The sequence below is a fragment of the Sinohyriopsis cumingii genome, chromosome 17 (assembly GCF_028554795.1).
Source record: "Sinohyriopsis cumingii isolate HCF-2022 chromosome 17, ASM2855479v2, whole genome shotgun sequence".
Taxonomy (NCBI): Eukaryota; Metazoa; Mollusca; class Bivalvia; order Unionida; family Unionidae; genus Sinohyriopsis; species Sinohyriopsis cumingii.
In genome coordinates this window covers 768,516-790,248 of record NC_142977.1, presented here as the reverse complement: position 1 = coordinate 790,248, position 21,733 = coordinate 768,516, and the positions used below count along the sequence as shown (strand labels likewise).

Here is a 21,733-nt window from a genome sequence, read left to right as displayed (position 1 = left end):
TTTTAAAACATTGTTTTGGTATGTTTAAGTAACAGTTTAAAAACATTGTATTGGGATGTTTAAATAACAGTTTAAAAATATTGTACTGGGATGTTTAAGTAACAGTTTAAAAACATTGTATTCGGATGTTTAAGTAACAGTTTAAAAACATTGTATTGGCTTGTTTAAGTAACAGTTTAAAAACATTGCATTGGAATGTTTAAGTAACAGTTTAAAAACATTGCATTGGCTTGTTTAAGTAACAGTTGAAAAACATTGCATTGGCATGTTTAAGTAACAGTTTAAAAACATTGCATTGGCTTGTTTAAGTAACAGTTTAAAAACATTGCAGTGGGATGTTTAAAAAACAGTTTAAAAACATTGCATTGGCATGTTTAAGTAACAGTTTAAAAACATTGTTTTGGTATGTTTAAGTAACAGTTTAAAAACATTGTACTGGGATGTTTAAGTAACAGTTTAAAAACATTGTATTGGGTTGTTTAAGCAACAGTTTAAAAATATTGTATTGGGATGTTTAAGTAACAGTTTAAAAACATTGTATTGGGATGTTTAAGTAACAGTTTAAAAACATTGTATTGGCTTGTTTAAGTAACAGTTTAAAAACATTGCATTGGCATGTTTAAGTAACAGTTTAAAAACATTGCATTGGCATGTTTAAGTAACAGTTTAAAAACATTGTATTGGCTTGTTTAAGTAACAGTTTAAAAACATTGCATTGGCTTGTTTAAGTAACAGTTTAAAAACATTGCAGTGGGATGTTTAAAAAACAGTTTAAAAACATTGCATTGGCATGTTTAAGTAACAGTTTAAAAACATTGTATTGGCTTGTTTAAGTAACAGTTTAAAAACATTGCATTGGCTTGTTTAAGTAACAGTTTAAAAACATTGTATTGGCTTGTTTAAGTAACAGTTTAAAAACATTGTATTGGCTTGTTTAAGTAACAGTTTAAAAACATTGTATTGGCATGCTTAAGCAACAGTTTAAAAAAATTGCATTGGCATGTTTAAGTAACAGTTTAAAAACATTGTATTGGGATGTTTAAGCAACAGTTTAAAAATATTGTATTCGGATGTTTAAGTAACAGTTTAAAAACATTGTATTGGTACGTTTAAGTAACAGTTTAAAAACATTGCATTGGCATGTTTAAGTAACAGTTTAAAAACATTGCATTGGCATGTTTAAGTAACAGTTTAAAAACATTGTATAGCCATGTTTAAGTAACAGTTTAAAAACATTGTATTGGCATGTTTAGGTAAGTTTAAAAACATTGCATTGGCATGTTTAAGTAACAGTTTAAAAACATTGTATTGGGATGTTTAAGTAACAGTTTAAAAACATTGTTTTGGGATGTTTAAGTAACAGTTTAAAAACATTGTATTGGCATGTTTAAGTAAGTTTAAAAACATTGCATTGGCATGTTTAAGTAACAGTTTAAAAACATTGTTTTGGGATGTTTAAGTAACAGTTTAAAAACATTGTTTTGGGATGTTTAAGTAACAGTTTAAAAACATTGTATTGGGATGTTTAAGTAACAGTTTAAAAACATTGTATTGGCTTGTTTAAGTAACAGTTTAAAAACATTGTATTGGGATGTTTAAGTAACAGTTTAAAAACATTGTATTGGGATGTTTAAGTAACAGTTTAAAAACATTGTTTTGGGATGTTTAAGTAACAGTTTAAAAACATTGTATTGGCATGTTTAAGTAACAGTTTAAAAACATTGCATTGGCATGTTTAAGTAACAGTTTAAAAACATTGTTTTGGGATGTTTAAGTAACAGTTTGAAAACATTGTTTTGGGATGTTTAAGTAACAGTTTAAAAACATTGTATTGGGATGCTTAAGTAACAGTTTAAAAACATTGTATTGGCTTGTTTAAGTAACAGTTTAAAAACATTGTATTGGCTTGTTTAAGTAACAGTTTAAAAACATTGTATTGGCTTGTTTAAGTAACAGTTTAAAAAAATTGCATTGGCATGTTTAAGTAACAGTTTAAAAACATTGTTTTGGGATGTTTAAGTAACAGTTTAAAAACATTGTTTTGGGATGTTTAAGTAACAGTTTAAAAACATTGTATTGGGATGTTTAAGTAACAGTTTAAAAACATTGTATTGGCATGTTTAAGTAACAGTTTAAAAACATTGCATTGGCTTGTTTAAGTAACAGTTTAAAAAAATTGCAGTGGGATGTTTAAAAAACAGTTTAAAAACATTGCATTGGCATGTTTAAGTAACAGTTTAAAAACATTGTATTGGCTTGTTTAAGTAACAGTTTAAAAACATTGCATTGGCTTCTTTAAGTAACAGTTTAAAAACATTGTATTGGCTTGTTTAAGTAACAGTTTAAAAACATTGTATTGGCTTGTTTAAGTAACAGTTTAAAAACATTGTATTGGCATGCTTAAGTAACAGTTTAAAAAAATTGCATTGGCATGTTTAAGTAACAGTTTAAAAACATTGTATTGGGATGTTTAAGCAACAGTTTAAAAATATTGTATTGGGATGTTTAAATAACAGTTTAAAAACATTGTATTGGTATGTTTAAGTAACAGTTTAAAAACATTGCATTGGCATGTTTATGTAACAGTTTAAAAACATTGCATTGGCATGTTTAAGTAACAGTTTAAAAACATTGTATAGGCATGTTTAAGTAACAGTTTAAAAACATTGCATTGGCATGTTTAAGTAACAGTTTAAAAACATTGTATTGGGATGTTTAAGTAACAGTTTAAAAACATTGTATTGGCTTGTTTAAGTAACAGTTTAAAAACATTGTATTGGGTTGTTTAAGCAACAGTTTAAAAATATTGTATTGGGATGTTTAAGTAACAGTTTAAAAACATTGTAGTGGCATGTTTAAGTAACTTTAAAAACATTGCATTGGCATGTTTAAGTAACAGTTTAAAACATTGTTTTGGGATGTTTAAGTAACAGTTTAAAAACATTGTTTTGGGATATTTAAGTAACAGTTTAAAAACATTGTATTGGGATGTTTAAGTAACAGTTTAAAAACATTGTATTGGCTTGTTTAAGTAACAGTTTAAAAACATTGTATTGGGATGTTTAAGTAACAGTTTAAAAACATTGTAATGGGATGTTTAAGTAACAGTTTAAAAACATTGTATTGGCTTGTTTAAGTAACAGTTTGAAAACATTGCATTGGGATGTTTAAGTAACAGTTTAAACACATTGTATTGGGATGTTTAAGTAACAGTTTAAAAACATTGTATTGGCATGTTTAAGTAACAGTGTAAAAACATTGCATTGGCAGGTTTAAGTAACTGTTTAAAAACATTGTTTTGGGATGTTTAAGTAACAGTTTAAAAACATTGTTTTGGGATGTTTAAGTAACAGTTTAAAAACATTGTATTGGCTTGTTTAAATAACAGTTTAAAAACATTGTATTGGGTTGCTTAAGCAACAGTTTAAAAATATTGTATTGGGATGTTTAAGTAACAGTTTAAAAACATTGTATTGGTATGTTTAAGTAACAGTTTAAAAACATTGCATTGGCATGTTTAAGTAACAGTTTAAAAACATTGTATAGGCATGTTTAAGTAACAGTTTAAAAACATTGTATTGGTATGTTTAAGTAACAGTTTAAAAATATTGTATTCGGATGTTTAAGTAACAGTTTAAAAACATTGTTTTGGGATGTTTAAGTAACAGTTTAAAAACATTGTATTGGCATGTTTAAGTAACAGTTTAAAAACATTGCATTGGCATGTTTAAGTAACAGTTTAAAAACATTGTATAGCCATGTTTAAGTAACAGTTTAAAAACATTGTATTGGCATGTTTAGGTAAGTTTAAAAACATTGCATTGGCATGTTTAAGTAACAGTTTAAAAACATTGTATTGGGATGTTTAAGTAACAGTTTAAAAACATTGTTTTGGGATGTTTAAGTAACAGTTTAAAAACATTGTATTGGCATGTTTAAGTAAGTTTAAAAACATTGCATTGGCATGTTTAAGTAACAGTTTAAAAACATTGTTTTGGGATGTTTAAGTAACAGTTTAAAAACATTGTTTTGGGATGTTTAAGTAACAGTTTAAAAACATTGTATTGGGATGTTTAAGTAACAGTTTAAAAACATTGTATTGGCTTGTTTAAGTAACAGTTTAAAAACATTGTATTGGGATGTTTAAGTAACAGTTTAAAAACATTGTATTGGGATGTTTAAGTAACAGTTTAAAAACATTGTTTTGGGATGTTTAAGTAACAGTTTAAAAACATTGTATTGGCATGTTTAAGTAACAGTTTAAAAACATTGCATTGGCATGTTTAAGTAACAGTTTAAAAACATTGTTTTGGGATGTTTAAGTAACAGTTTGAAAACATTGTTTTGGGATGTTTAAGTAACAGTTTAAAAACATTGTATTGGGATGCTTAAGTAACAGTTTAAAAACATTGTATTGGCTTGTTTAAGTAACAGTTTAAAAACATTGTATTGGCTTGTTTAAGTAACAGTTTAAAAACATTGTATTGGCTTGTTTAAGTAACAGTTTAAAAAAATTGCATTGGCATGTTTAAGTAACAGTTTAAAAACATTGTTTTGGGATGTTTAAGTAACAGTTTAAAAACATTGTTTTGGGATGTTTAAGTAACAGTTTAAAAACATTGTATTGGGATGTTTAAGTAACAGTTTAAAAACATTGTATTGGCATGTTTAAGTAACAGTTTAAAAACATTGCATTGGCTTGTTTAAGTAACAGTTTAAAAAATTGCAGTGGGATGTTTAAAAAACAGTTTAAAAACATTGCATTGGCATGTTTAAGTAACAGTTTAAAAACATTGTATTGGCTTGTTTAAGTAACAGTTTAAAAACATTGCATTGGCTTCTTTAAGTAACAGTTTAAAAACATTGTATTGGCTTGTTTAAGTAACAGTTTAAAAACATTGTATTGGCTTGTTTAAGTAACAGTTTAAAAACATTGTATTGGCATGCTTAAGTAACAGTTTAAAAAAATTGCATTGGCATGTTTAAGTAACAGTTTAAAAACATTGTATTGGGATGTTTAAGCAACAGTTTAAAAATATTGTATTGGGATGTTTAAATAACAGTTTAAAAACATTGTATTGGTATGTTTAAGTAACAGTTTAAAAACATTGCATTGGCATGTTTATGTAACAGTTTAAAAACATTGCATTGGCATGTTTAAGTAACAGTTTAAAAACATTGTATAGGCATGTTTAAGTAACAGTTTAAAAACATTGCATTGGCATGTTTAAGTAACAGTTTAAAAACATTGTATTGGGATGTTTAAGTAACAGTTTAAAAACATTGTATTGGCTTGTTTAAGTAACAGTTTAAAAACATTGTATTGGGTTGTTTAAGCAACAGTTTAAAAATATTGTATTGGGATGTTTAAGTAACAGTTTAAAAACATTGTAGTGGCATGTTTAAGTAACTTTAAAAACATTGCATTGGCATGTTTAAGTAACAGTTTAAAACATTGTTTTGGGATGTTTAAGTAACAGTTTAAAAACATTGTTTTGGGATATTTAAGTAACAGTTTAAAAACATTGTATTGGGATGTTTAAGTAACAGTTTAAAAACATTGTATTGGCTTGTTTAAGTAACAGTTTAAAAACATTGTATTGGGATGTTTAAGTAACAGTTTAAAAACATTGTAATGGGATGTTTAAGTAACAGTTTAAAAACATTGTATTGGCTTGTTTAAGTAACAGTTTGAAAACATTGCATTGGGATGTTTAAGTAACAGTTTAAACACATTGTATTGGGATGTTTAAGTAACAGTTTAAAAACATTGTATTGGCATGTTTAAGTAACAGTGTAAAAACATTGCATTGGCAGGTTTAAGTAACTGTTTAAAAACATTGTTTTGGGATGTTTAAGTAACAGTTTAAAAACATTGTTTTGGGATGTTTAAGTAACAGTTTAAAAACATTGTATTGGCTTGTTTAAATAACAGTTTAAAAACATTGTATTGGGTTGCTTAAGCAACAGTTTAAAAATATTGTATTGGGATGTTTAAGTAACAGTTTAAAAACATTGTATTGGTATGTTTAAGTAACAGTTTAAAAACATTGCATTGGCATGTTTAAGTAACAGTTTAAAAACATTGTATAGGCATGTTTAAGTAACAGTTTAAAAACATTGTATTGGTATGTTTAAGTAACAGTTTAATAACATTGTATAGGCATGTTTAAGTAACAGTTTAAAAACATTGTATTGGTATGTTTAAGTAACAGTTTAAAAACATTGCATTGGCATGTTTAAGTAACAGTTTAAAAACATTGTATTGGGATGTTTAAGTAACAGTTTAAAAACATTGTATTGGCTTGTTTAAGTAACAGTTTAAAAACATTGTATTGGGTTGTTTAAGCAACTCTTTAAAAATATTGTATTGGGATGTTTAAGTAACAGTTTAAAAATATTGTATTGGGATGTTTAAGTAACAGTTTAAAAACATTGCATTGGCATGTTTAAGTAAGTTTAAAAACATTGCATTGGCATGTTTAAGTAACAGTTTAAAAACATTGCATTGGCATGTTTAAGTAACAGTTTAAAAACATTGTTTCGGGATGTTTAAGTAACAGTTTAAAAACATTGCATTGGGATGTTTAAGTAACAGTTTAAAAACATTGTATTGGCTTGTTTAAGTAACAGTTTAAAAACATTGTATTGGGATGTTTAAGTAACAGTTTAAAAACATTGTATTGGGATGTTTAAGTAACAGTTTAAAAACATTGTATTGTCTTGTTTAAGTAACAGTTTAAAAACATTGTATTGGGATGTTTAAGTAACAGTTTAAAAATATTGTATTGGGATGTTTAAATACAAGTTTAGAAACATTGTATTGGCATGTTTAAGTAACAGTTAAAAACATTGTATAGGCATGTTTAAGTAACAGTTTATAAACATTGTATTGGGATGTTTAGGTAACAGTTTAAAAACATTGTATAGGCATGTTTAAGTAACAGTTTATAAACATTGTATTGGGATGTTTAGGTAACAGTTTAAAAACATTGTATTGGCTTGTTTAAGTAACAGTTTAAAAACATTGTATTGGCATGTTTAAGTAACAGTTTAAAAACATTGTATAGGCATGTTTAAGTAACAGTTTAAAAACATTGCATTGGCATGTTTAAGTAACAGTTTAAAAACATTGTATTGGCTTGTTTAAGTGACAGTTTAAAAACATTGCATTGGGATGTTTAAAAAACAGTTTAAAAACATTGCATTGGCATGTTTAAGTAACATTTTAAAAACATTGTATTGGCTTGTTTAAGTAACAGTTTAAAAACATTGCATTGGCTTGTTTAAGTAACAGTTTAAAAACATTGTATTGGCTTGTTTAAGTAACAGTTTAAGAACATTGTATTGGCTTGTTTAAGTAAGAGTTTAAAAACATTGTATTGGCTTGTTTAAGTAACAGTTTAAAAACAATGTATTGGCTTGTTTAAGTAACAGTTTAAAAACATTGCATTGGCTTGTTTAAGTAACAGTTTAAAAACATTGTATTGGCTTGTTTAAGTAACAGTTTAAAAACATTGTATTGGCTTGTTTAAGTAACAGTTTAAAAACATTGTATTGGCTTGTTTAAGTAACAGTTTAAAAACATTGCATTGGGATGTTTAAAAAACAGTTTAAAAACATTGCATTGGCATGTTTAAGTAACAGTTTAAAAACATTGTATTGGCTTGTTTAAGTAACAGTTTAAAAACATTGCGTTGGCTTGTTTAAGTAACAGTTTAAAAACATTGTATTGGCTTGTTTAAGTAACAGTTTAAAAACATTGTATTGGCTTGTTTAAGTAACAGTTTAAAAACATTGTATTGGCTTGTTTAAGTAACAGTTTAAAAACATTGCATTGGCATGTTTAAGTAACAGTTTAAAAACATTGCATTGGCTTGTTTAAGTAACAGTTTAAAAACATTGTTTTGGGATGTTTAGGTAACAGTTTAAAAGGATTGTATTGGCTTGTTTAAGTAACAGTTTAAAAACATTGTATTGGCTTGTTTAAGTAACAGTTTAAAAACATTGTTTTGGGATGTTTAAGTAACAGTATAAAAACATTGTATTGGCTTGTTTAAGTAACAGTTTAAAAACATTGTATTGGCTTGTTTTAGTAACAGTTTAAAAACATTGTTTTTAAATGTTTAAGTAACAGTTTAAAAACATTGTATTGGGATGTTTAAATAAAAGTTTAAAAACATTGTATTGGCTTGTTTAAGTAACAGTTTAAAAACATTGTATAGGCATGTTTAAGTAACAGTTTAAAAACATTGTATTGGCTTGTTTAAGTAACAGTTTAAAAACATTGTATTGGCTTGTTTAAGTAACAGGTTAAAAACATTGTATAGGCATGTTTATGTAACAGTTTAAAAACATTTTATAGGCATGTTTAAGTAGCAGTTTAAAAACATAGTATTGGGATGTTTAAGTAACAGTTTAAAAACATTGTATTGGCTTGTTTAAGTAACAGTTTAAAAACATTGTATAGGCATGTTTAAGTAACAGTTTAAAACATTGTATAGGCATGTTTAAGTAACAGTTTAAAAACATTGTATAGGCATGTTTATGTAACAGTATAAAAACATTGTATAGGCATGTTTAAGTAACAGTTTAAAACATTGTATAGGCATGTTTAAGTAACAGTTTAAAAACATTGTAAAGGCATGTTTAAGTAACAGTATAAAAACATTGTATAGGCATGTTTAAGTAACAGTATAAAAACATTGTATAGGCATGTTTAAGTAACAGTATAAAAACATTGTATAGGCATGTTTAAGTAACAGTTTAAAAACATTGTATAGGCTTGTTTAAGTAACAGTATAAAAACATTGTATAGGCATGTTTAAGTAACAGTATAAAAACATTGTATAGGCATGTTTAGGTAACAGTTTAAAAACATTGTATAGGCTTGTTTAAGTAACAGTTTAAAAACATTGTATTTGCATGTTTAAGTAACAGTTTAAAAACATTGTATTGGCATGTTTAAGTAACAGTTTTAAAACATTGTATTGGCTTGTTTAAGTAACAGTATAAAACTTTGTATTGGGATGTTTAAATAACAGTTTAAAAACATTCTTTTGGGATGTTTAAATAACAGTTTAAAAACATTGTATTGGCTTTTTTAAGTAACAGTATAAAAACATTGTATAGGCATGTTTAAGTAACAGTATAAAAACATTGTATAGGCATGTTTAAGTAACAGTTTAAAAACATTGCATTGGCTTGTTTAAGTAACAGTATAAAAACATTGTATAGGCATGTTTAAGTAACAGTATAAAAACATTGTATAGGCATGTTTAAGTAACAGTATAAAAACATTGTATAGGCATGTTTAAGTAACAGTATAAAAACATTGTATAGGCATGTTTAAGTAACAGTTTAAAAACATTGTATTTGCATGTTTAAGTAACAGTTTAAAAACATTGTATAGGCATGTTTAAGTAACAGTATGAAAACATTGTATAGGTATGTTTAAGTAACAGTATAAAAACATTGTGTATGCTTGTTTAAGTAACAGTTTAAAAACATTGTATTGGTATGTTTAAGTAACAGTTTAGAAACATTGTATAGGCATGTTTAAGTAACAGTATAAAAATTTTGTATAGGCATGTTTAAGTAACAGTATAAAAACATTGTATAGGCATGTTTAAGTAACAGTATAAAAACATTGTGTAGGCATGTTTAAGTAACAGTTTAAAAACATTGTATAGGCTTGTTTAAGTATCAGTTTAGAAACATTGTATTGGTATGTTTAAGTAACAGTTTAAAAACATTGTATTTGCATGTTTAAGTAACAGTATAAAAACATTGTATAGGCATGTTTAAGTAACAGTATAAAAACATTGTATAGGCATGTTTAAGTAACAGTTTAAAACATTGTATATGCATGTTTAAGTAACAGTTTAAAAACATTGTATAGGCATGTTTAAGCAACACTATGAAAACATTGTATAGGCATGTTTAAGTAACAGTTTAAAAACATTCTATTGGCATGTTTAAGTAACAGTTTAAAAACATTGTATAGGCATGTTTAAGTAACAGTTTAAAAACATTGTATTGGTATGTTTAAGTAACAGTTTAAAAACATTGTATTTGCATGTTTAAGTAACAGTTTAAAAACATTGTATAGGCTTGTTTAAGTAACAGTTTAAAAACATTGTATTTGCATGTTTAAGTAACAGTTTAAAAACATTGTATTGGCATGTTTAAGTAACAGTTTTAAAACATTGTATTGGCTTGTTTAAGTAACAGTATAAAACTTTGTATTGGGATGTTTAAATAACAGTTTAAAAACATTGTTTTGGGATGTTTAAATAATAGTTTAAAAACATTGTATTGGCTTTTTTAAGTACCAGTATAAAAACATTGTATAGGCATGTTTAAGTAACAGTATAAAAACATTGTATAGGCATGTTTAAGTAACAGTTTGAAAACATTGTATTGGCATGTTTAAGTAACAGTTTAAAAACATTGCATTGGCTTGTTTAAGTTACAGTTTAAAAACATTGTATAGGCTTGTTTAAGTAACAGTTTAAAAACATTGCATTGGTATGTTTAAGTAACAGTTTAAAAACATTGTATTTGCATGTGTAAGTAACAGTATAAAAACATTGTATAGGCATGTTTAAGTAACAGTATAAAAACATTGTATAGGCATGTTTAAGTAACAGTATAAAAACATTGTATAGGCATGTTTAAGTAACAGTATAAAAACATTGTATAGGCATGTTTAAGTAACAGTTTAAAAACATTGTATTTGCATGTTTAAGTAACAGTTTAAAAACATTGTATAGGCATGTTTAAGTAACAGTATGAAAGCATTGTATAGGTATGTTTAAGTAACAGTATAAAAACATTGTGTAGGCTTGTTTAAGTAACAGTTTAAAAACATTGTATTGGTATGTTTAAGTAACAGTTTAGAAACATTGTATAGGCATGTTTAAGTAACAGTATAAAAATATTGTATAGGCATGTTTAAGTAACAGTATAAAAACATTGTATAGGCATGTTTAAGTAACAGTATAAAAACATTGTATAGGCATGTTTAAGTAACAGTTTAAAAACATTGTATAGGCTTGTTTAAGTATCAGTTTAGAAACATTGTATTGGTATGTTTAAGTAACAGTTTAAAAACATTGTATTTGCATGTTTAAGTAACAGTATAAAAACATTGTATAGGCATGTTTTAGTAACAGTATAAAAACATTGTATAGGCATGTTTAAGTAACAGTTTAAAACATTGTTTTTGCATGTTTAAGTAACAGTTTAAAAAGATTGTATAGACATGTTTAAGCAACACTATGAAAACATTGTATAGGCATGTTTAAGTAACAATTTAAAAACACTCTATTGGCATGTTTAAGTAACAGTTTAAAAACATTGTATAGGCATGTTTAAGTAACAGTTTAAAAACATTGTATTGGTATGTTTAAGTAACAGTTTAAAAACATTGTATTTGCATGTTTAAGTAACAGTTTAAAAACATTGTATTTGCATGTTTAAGTAACAGTTTTAAAACATTGTATTGGCTTGTTTAAGTAACAGTATAAAACTTTGTATTGGGATGTTTAAGTAACAGTTTAAAAACATTGTTTTGGGATGTTTAAATAACAGTTTAAAAACATTGTATTGGCTTGTTTAAGTAACAGTTTAAAAACACTGTATTGGGTTGTTGAAGTAACAGTTTAAAAACATCGTGTTGACATGTTTAAGTAACAGTTTAAAAACATTGCATTGGCATGTTTAAATAACAGTTTAAAAACATTGTGTAGGCATGTTTAAGTAGCAATTTAAAAACATTCTATTGGCATGTTTAAGTAACAGTTTAAAAACATTGTATAGGCATGTTTAAGTAACAGTTTAAAAACATTGTATTGGTATGTTTAAGTAACAGTTTAAAAACATTGTATTTGCATGTTTAAGTAACAGTTTAAAAACATTGTATAGGCTTGTTTAAGTAACAGTTTAAAAACATTGTATTTGCATGTTTAAGTAACAGTTTAAAAACATTGTATTGGCATGTTTAAGTAACAGTTTTAAAACATTGTATTGGCTTGTTTAAGTAACAGTATAAAACTTTGTATTGGGATGTTTAAATAACAGTTTAAAAACATTGTTTTGGGATGTTTAAATAACAGTTTAAAAACATTGTATTGGCTTTTTTAAGTAACAGTATAAAAACATTGTATAGGCATGTTTAAGTAACAGTATAAAAACATTGTATAGGCATGTTTAAGTAACAGTTTGAAAACATTGTATTGGCATGTTTAAGTAACAGTTTAAAAACATTGCATTGGCTTGTTTAAGTTACAGTTTAAAAACATTGTATAGGCTTGTTTAAGTAACAGTTTAAAAACATTGCATTGGTATGTTTAAGTAACAGTTTAAAAACATTGTATTTGCATGTTTAAGTAACAGTATAAAAACATTGTATAGGCATGTTTAAGTAACAGTATAAAAACATTGTATAGGCATGTTTAAGTAACAGTATAAAAACATTGTATAGGCATGTTTAAGTAACAGTATAAAAACATTGTATAGGCATGTTTAAGTTACAGTATAAAAACATTGTATAGGCATGTTTAAGTAACAGTTTAAAAACATTGTATTTGCATGTTTAAGTAACAGTTTAAAAACATTGTATAGGCATGTTTAAGTAACAGTATGAAAACATTGTATAGGTATGTTTAAGTAACAGTATAAAAACATTGTGTAGGCTTGTTTAAGTAACAGTTTAAAAACATTGTATTGGTATGTTTAAGTAACAGTTTAGAAACATTGTATAGGCATGTTTAAGTAACAGTATAAAAATATTGTATAGGCATGTTTAAGTAACAGTATAAAAACATTGTATAGGCATGTTTAAGTAACAGTATAAAAACATTGTATAGGCATGTTTAAGTAACAGTTTAAAAACATTGTATAGGCTTGTTTAATTATCAGTTTAGAAACATTGTATTGGTATGTTTAAGTAACAGTTTAAAAACATTGTATTTGCATGTTTAAGTAACAGTATAAAAGCATTGTATAGGCATGTTTAAGTAACAGTATAAAAACATTGTATAGGCATGTTTAAGTAACAGTTTAAAACATTGTTTTTGCATGTTTAAGTAACAGTTTAAAAAGATTGTATAGACATGTTTAAGCAACACTATGAAAACATTGTATAGGCATGTTTAAGTAACAATTTAAAAACACTCTATTGGCATGTTTAAGTAACAGTTTAAAAACATTGTATAGGCATGTTTAAGTAACAGTTTAAAAACATTGTATTGGTATGTTTAAGTAACAGTTTAAAAACATTGTATTTGCATGTTTAAGTAACAGTTTAAAAACATTGTATTGGGATGTTTAAGTAACAGTTTTAAAACATTGTATTGGCTTGTTTAAGTAACAGTATAAAACTTTGTATTGGGATGTTTAAGTAACAGTTTAAAAACATTGTTTTGGGATGTTTAAATAACAGTTTAAAAACATTGTATTGGCTTGTTTAAGTAACAGTTTAAAAACACTGTATTGGGTTGTTGAAGTAACAGTTTAAAAACATCGTGTTGACATGTTTAAGTAACAGTTTAAAAACATTGCATTGGCATGTTTAAATAACAGTTTAAAAACATTGTGTAGGCATGTTTAAGTAGCAATTTAAAAACATTGTACTGGCATGATTAAGTAACAGTTTATAAACATTGCATTGGCATGTTTAAGTAACAGGTTAAAAACATTTTTCAAGAATGCAGTATTAAATACTGGTAGTTCGTTTATAATCATGGTAACAACTTTGGGGGTGGGATTGTTTCCACATGAAATCCATTATTCATTAGGTCTTAAATTTGTAGCATTCACAAAAAGTATGAAACTTAGAGAAATTAGAAATTCATTATATGGGAAAATGAGTACCAGTGGAAAAATAACAAATTCATAACATGGAAAAATTGTTACCTATAAAGATTAAACAAATTCACCATATGGGAAATTTATTACCAATGGAGAAATAAATTCATATATGTGGGAAAATATTTTTGATAAAATATATATCAAACATCTGTTCCATGATAGCAACAAAATAAACATTTGTTAAAGTTAACATTACATTTATTCTATATCCTTTGGTTTAACATTTAATAAAAAGGCAAAATAATAAGTTAATTCTAAAAGTTAAAAGGAAAAAGGTTCCTCATAACTTTAAAATTTCAAATTTTCTTGGTTGTACATGTTTCATAAACTTCTGTTTCAGTCCTGAGAGTACAATTCGAGCCATTGAAGCCAAGCTGAAAAGTATGGAGGATTCTCAGCATCAGTTTTCACTTTCATTAAAACCTGAGGCACCTCCAGGATCAAGTCGGCTTAGCTATTTGAACAGAGAACAACGAGAGCAAACTTTGAAACATCAGGCCAGAACAAAACCCTTTAGTAGAAGAAATAAACGAAGATGACATAAAGCTGTAGTTACATGTACTCCATTATGGTTTGAGCTGTTGTATCTAATTACCTTGTAGACACAGTTTGACAAAAGATTCAATGGCAGGCTGGTATTCATTTAATTTTGAGGCTAATGTTTCCTCACAGGTCTTTTGAATGGTCTCTTTTAAAAACTGTCAGCAGACAATTGACTTAAAAGAATTGATGAATGTTAGACAAATTATGTTAATAAGGTAAATCACAAAGTTTTAGTGAATTCAGCAAGCAGTCAAACTTTTCAAAATATTTCATGCTTCCTAGAATTATTGAATATATCAGGGATCATGAAATTCTAATGGATCTTGATCAATTTGTTTTCCTAAAAATATATGGTAAATATGTATTTGTAAAATTTGATAGAAACAATTTTTTTAAAAAGAGGTAAAACAAGTTGTGACAAAATGCAAAGATTAATGTGCCTAAGTTGTACCTGTGATGGAAAATGTATGGAATTCAGTTCCAGATTTCTTGCTGCTTTAGCATTATCCTTCTGTGATTGACTGGTTTCCTCATAAAGTCACTATTTTAAAACATTTTTCCTTTCAAAATACTGTACTTTAGAATTTCATCCAAGAACATTTTATTCCACTCAACATTTTTTTAAACAAAAATAATCATTAATTGACCAACAAGCAGAATTAGCTACCTCAAAAATGTTTCACTTAATTGACAGGTATTTCTGGCAAAGGTGAATGGTAAAGTATTTTTTCATCAGGTCCTCAAATAAGTGTTAGAGGATGATAATAAACATCGGGGGTTTTTATGCTAATAAAATTTAAAAAATTGGGGGGTGTCTTTTGGGACTTGGTTTTACATATTTTGTTTTAAAGGGATGATGTACTGACACAGTGTAATATTATATAGTTAGGAAATGTTTTGTGGGGTGGGGCGATAATGACACAGTGTAGTAGTATATAGTTAGGAAATGTTTTGTAGGGTGGATAATGCATAGTGCTGACCATTAACCAGCCATTCAGTTACAGGGTAAATCAGGGAGAAAAACTTTGAATTTTACACCTTTTGACTTATGCTCTGTGGCTATAGAGTGTTTAAACTAGGATGAAAGCTTATTGACCAAGAGAGCTTAATCTGCAACACTTTTGATTGTCTGACAAAGACACCCTTGATTGTCTGACAAAGACATCCTTGATTGTCTGACAAAGACACCCTTGATTGTCTGACAAAGAGGTATCAGCTAGACCTAGTTACATTTTAATTAAAATTTCTCATTATTACCATTATTCATTGTCCATCACTCTTTAACTTGAGGTATTGACCTTTCATCTTTATTTCATTAATGTGTTTTTTTTATACAGTTTATTGACTAAACATTCAAATAAATGTTAATTTGATATAAATGATATTTGGTATATCCTATGACCATAGTCCATTTGGTCATAGTATGTGAGGATCCAAGCCTGAGATGTGTAGCAAATACATTGATTTCATTTTCATTGATGTATGTATGTATGTATGTATATATGTATGTATGTATGTATGATTGTATATATGTATGTATGTAGCAACCAAGGATAGATATTTTTAGCCACCATTTCGTAATTGCCACATAAAGCTAACGAATTATCAGATGCACTTATAGATTTTGCATTATAGAAATGTTTTGAGTGATGCCTTGTCTGTATCAATTTTTTTCACCATCCCTCATTTTACATATGTGTAGTGTAAACTTACCTAATGTTGGAATAAATCAACTACATTTTGTTTCATCTGTGTTGAAGTGCAAGCATATATCAGTTTTTATTAAAAGATTGTGATAAAACTACAATCATATTTTTTTCTTCATCTGTAATTTGCTAAAATTTTATATGCCAATATTTTGAAATTAAAAATTTTCTAAACTTTAATGATGCTAACATATTGTGATTTACCTATTTGCATTCTCAGGCCTAGTGATTTTTTGTTAACCTTTTTAAGGCTATTTTGACCTCTTTTACGTACTGGTGGACACTGACAGTATTTTCAAAAGAAATATGTGCATACTAGAGGATGGGGCTGGTGGTGGGGATGTAAAACATTCAGATCAAGGACTAATTTTGTAAATAAAAAGGTGTTCAGAAAAATATCAAGAAACCTTTGAACAGCACACACCCTTCGAAGTCAAAACGTATGCTGCTTCTTGGTTTTTGTGATTTTTTTCATATTGCACTTGCAGACATTAAAAGTGGAATTAATCATGTTTTATAGGACACAATAAGGTACAAAATAAATTATTTTGTCATATGTGTCTCAGGAGGTTTTAGAAGCTCTAGGTTTCTGTAAATAGTCCATTTCATATCTCATGCACAATTAATTGGCAGGAAAAATGTCTTATGTTGGTTGGTGTTAACAGCTCTTTCTGGTTATATGATGCCAATATATATGCTGTGCAACCCATTACTGACTAAACGATGACAAGGAATTGGGAGTTAAGTGCCCTTACTAAAGACACACTGAGGATCCGACGTAGGCTGGTCATGGGGGGTATCGAAGCTAAGCTACCTTGGTTTCCTATATTTTTATGGTTTCCTTTTTTTCCTTGGTTTTTTATTTTTCCCATGGCTTCATATTTTTCCATGACTTTCTTTGTTGCTTGAGCTTGAGTTTCAGGCTGGGAAGTTTTGTGAATACAGACCTAAAAATCATTTGCATTTATCAGGTGACCAAAATTAACAGAGCAGTGTCCATGGTTCTACTTTGTTCTTACTTGTGGAAAATCCAGCCTCCTGTTTTCATACAAGATACAAATAGTCAAACCATCTGCAGAATCTTTCCTATAGTTAGCTGCACATGAAATATCATTTTATTTGCATGTCTTGTTCCATTTTTCATGAAAGATTTTTTGTGGTTGTTTTTATAGTCCATCCATGTGTGTTATATTGCTAGACTCATCTTGCACTGTTAAAGCTAGAAACATGGAATTTGGGTCAATGATAAACTTATGGGTACAGATTGAAACAGCACATTTGGAATTGTATCTTATCCCAGGGGATGGGGCTGATGGGTAGGGTAGATTTTTCTTCCATAAATTAAGTATAATTCGGGAGTTGTTAGTTTTACATGTATGAAAATTGGTATATGATCAATGCATATCAGACTGGGACCTTTCCATACCCAAGGGACTTAACTTTAAAATGATTAGACTGGGTCCTTTCCATACCCCAGGGACTTAACTTTAAAATGATTAGACTGGGGCCTTTCCCTACTGCCTGAGATATATCCTCTGGGTCACTGGAACCTTTCCCTACTGCCTGACCCTCTGGGTCACTGGGACCTTTCCCTACTGCCTGACCCTCTGGGTCAAAAGATTAAAACTATTGAAATCCTTACCCATTAACTCTATATAATGAAGGTGAAAATGGGGAAGTTCAAGGATAAGTTTTAAAAAAATAGAATTCTAGTTACTTTTATTATGGGAAAATTAAGTTTCAGCTCAATTAATTCAGACTGAAGTGAGATTTTACCTCAAAGTAAGTCTTTACTGGGATGGTTGATGCAGGAGTCCTCAAACATTAGTAAAATTATCAAAAATTATTTCAGATGATATTTTTGTCACAACTTTGAAGCTAGATGTATGTATTTCCTTTCTTTTATCATTGTTGCTATTGGTGTAGGCATTAAGATTAAGTTTTTGTATCACTCAGTTCATTTCTCTAACACTGATGTATGTACAGTCATGTAGCTTTGCATGTACCTGTTTTAAAATGATAATGCAACAGTTAATATATTAATTAGGAGCAAACGTACATCATACCTAATTTGCTTGCTCAAGCAATGTTGCGATGTTTTTGGATTATGCCATGACCAAGCATGGTTAGATATAGCAATAGGCAAAATTCTTAAGTTTTATTAACCAGCCAAAGCAAGAGAGATGAAGAGAATATGTGTAGACAGAAGATACATCATAAATAATGCAACTATTTTAACTTGGATTCCCCTATCTCTAACCCAACCCATACATTGAATATTTTTATCACTAAAAACAGAAAAAAAATCATTATTGCTATATCATATTTTTTGCTCTAGAATTTGTTTTGAAAACTATGATATTATCAAGCTCTCTTATGGACACAAATATATCAGATGCAAGACAACTAGGCTAAAGATATCCAATGTGAGATGGCTAGGCCAAAGACATTAGTAGTCGGACAACTGGGCCCAAACTATAAGTGAGACACCTATGACAACAATATCAGATGTGAGACAACTAGACCAAATATATCAGATGTGAAATAACTAGGCCAATATAGTATGTGAGACAACTAGGCCAATATAGTATGTGAGACAACTAGTCCAAAGATATAAGATGTGAGACAGCTAGGACAAAGACATAATATGTGAAACAACCAGGCCAAAAATATAATATGTGTAACTAAAAGGCAAAAGATAGACATCAAACTGGAGAAGTAAGGATAGTTTCAAATGGATGAAAAATAGCAATGACTAAAAGGAGCTATATCAGGACTAAAGTTTTTTTTGTATTAGTCCAAAATAAAAACGTTTTTTTATGGCAGCCTAGGTTTTGCTTGGATAGGCGAGTAATGTTTGTCTTTCCATTATATGTACAGTATTATTTATAATTTAATTAATTCACTCATGAATATTTCAGTATTTATTACAAATCCTTACATTGGTAATTCAGCTATCTGTGTTTGGTTTACATTCCATTCCAGGTTATATTCCATACATCATCTCATAAATGTATTTAGATTTTATATTTATTGTTTTCATCCATCATATCTTTTTTGCTGTTGAAAGGAAATTGGAGTACATTTGACATACTGGTAGTTGGAAATTGGAGTATATTTGACATACCAGTAGTTGGAAATTGGAGTATATTTGACATACCAGTAGTTGGAAATCGGAGTACCATTCACATACTGGTAGTTGGAAATTGGAGTATATTTGACATACCAGTAGTTGGAAATCGGAGTATATTTGACATACCAGTAGTTGGAAATTGGAGTACATTTGACATACCGGTAGTTGGATTGTCAATTTTCAAGAGCGTTAATTGGAGAGAGCTATCAGTTTTGTATCTTGTCTTATAATAAAAGTCTTTTAATGCATACAGATTCAACAAATGCAAAAGACAGGATTGAGTTTAGGATAAATTAAGATATAACCACAGCTTCTACAAAGGCAAACAACAGGACTGAGCTTATGATAAAATATAACCACAGCTTCCACAAAGGCAAACAATAGGACTGAGCTTATGATAAAATATAACCACAGCTACAACAAATGCTAAAAGACAGGATTGAGTTTATAATAAATTAAAATCTAACCACAGCTACAATAGGTGTAAGTTGTAGAATATTTGTCAGCCAATGTTATTATTTCATTTTGTTCAAATCTATGTTGGAAAGACACAACCAATGGTGATGATGTCAGGACATCAGTAGCAGTGTGTGTGTTTATATCTGCTTGTACAAAACTAATGACATTGATATCAAGGTGTGAAAAATTGGCTGTCAGTGTAAATAATCTAATCACGGATATGATGTTAAAGGGGTTTCAACCATTGAAACCTAATTTCAGTTTCAAAATAATACCATTTTCTTTTTGCTTCATTTTCATTTCAAATACATTAGTTTGCATTCTCTTTTGTTTTTTGTGAATGTGTTGATTATCTCATTGGCATTAATTTTGCATTTCATTTCATTTGTGTGCATTCTATTTTTCATTTCATTTGTGTTTATTCTGCATTTTGTTTCATTTGTGTTTATTCTTCATTTTATTTCATTTGTGTTCTACTTGCTGTAAGTTTGCATTCATTCTACATTTAGTTTGCATTCATTCTACATTTAGTTTGCATTCATTCCGTATTCCATTTCCATGTTACACTTAAAATTACCCATTTATGGGTCTGTAACTGTATATCTGGTAATTTTTATTGTGTTAAAAGTTTTGCTTATTTTTGGATTCTTTTGAGTAAATGTGGAAATCAAATCCAAAATATGAATTTGTTAAGAAGTTAAGCAGCAAAAATGTAAATTACATTGAAACACATCTTGAAAATAGCAAACATTTTAAGCTGAAAATTTACCAGTATTATAAATTAATGTACTAGCAACAAAAAGGAAATAAAGTATTCATTTCTCTCATTGTGTTTTGTTTTAATCACATGTTTGGGCAGTTGTTAGTAACAGCATTAAGAAGTTAGGGTTAGGACTGGTCGGTCTGGTGTCAGGATAATGTGACTGGGTAAAACTTCATGCTACATGTCTCTGGCATGATGCCCCAGTGCTAGACATTAAACTATCACACTGCAGACATGGTAGTGATATGACTGAAAAATTGTTACAGCTACATTAAAAATCCAACACACACGTAGATGAAAATTCATAATTGAAGGAAATCAAATTGTATTCATTCAGTTGAGGATGTCATTGATTCTGTCCCTTTGTTTTCCTACTTTGTTAAATTTATTGTATATGTAAAAAAATGTTTTTAAATGGTTGCAGATGCTGTTAATGCTCTCATTAAAAAATTTTAATAATAAATTCTACCCTACATGAAAGCCTGTACCTTATCAAAATAATAATGCAACAATTGATATTTTAATTTTCTGTTTTGTTCTTAAGGCAGAAAGGAATGTATCCTGTTCCCCATTGGTATTGAATATTTAACATGAAATAGATTTAAATCTTAACTGATGGGTACTTACATGTGTACATTGATAAAATAGATTTAAATCTTAACTGATGGGTACTTACATGTGTACATTGATAAAATAGATTTAAATCTTAACTGATGGGTACTTACATGTGTACATTGATAAAATAGATTTAAATCTTAACTGATGGGTACTTACATGTGTACATTGATAAAATAGATTTAAATCTTAACCGATGGGTACTTACATGTGTACATTTATAAAATAGATTTAAATCTTAACCGATGGGTACTTACATGTGTACATTTATAAAATAGATTTAAATCTTAACTGATGGGTACTTACATGTGTACATTTATAAAATAGATTTAAATCTTAACTGATGGGTACTTACATGTGTACATTTATAAAATAGATTTAAATCTTAACTGATGGGTACTTACATGTGTACATTGATAAAATAGATTTAAATCTTAACTGATGGGTACTTACATGTGTATATTTATAAAATAGATTTAGATCTTAACTGATGGGTACTTACATGTGTACATTTATAAAATAGATTTAAATCTTAACTGATGGGTACTTACATGTGTACATTGATAAAATAGATGCATAATTGTTCCTCTTAACCCACAATAAAAAGTACTTAGTTTAGTTGCAGAAAGGTTAAAGTTC

General features: G+C 28.1%; 1 protein-coding gene across 1 annotated transcript in view; it reads left to right on the top strand.

Moving 5' to 3' along the window:
* Positions 1-20,543, top strand: part of LOC149777629 (putative RNA-binding protein 18) — a 124,668-nt gene extending 104,125 nt beyond the window's left edge. Inside the window, exon 6 of the mRNA XM_089938689.1 lies at positions 14,216-20,543. Coding sequence (XP_089794815.1) covers positions 14,216-14,414 — 199 coding nt within the window. The 3' untranslated portion in view covers positions 14,415-20,543. The remainder of the gene's footprint in view (positions 1-14,215) is intronic.
* Positions 20,544-21,733: the final 1,190 nt, after the last annotated feature.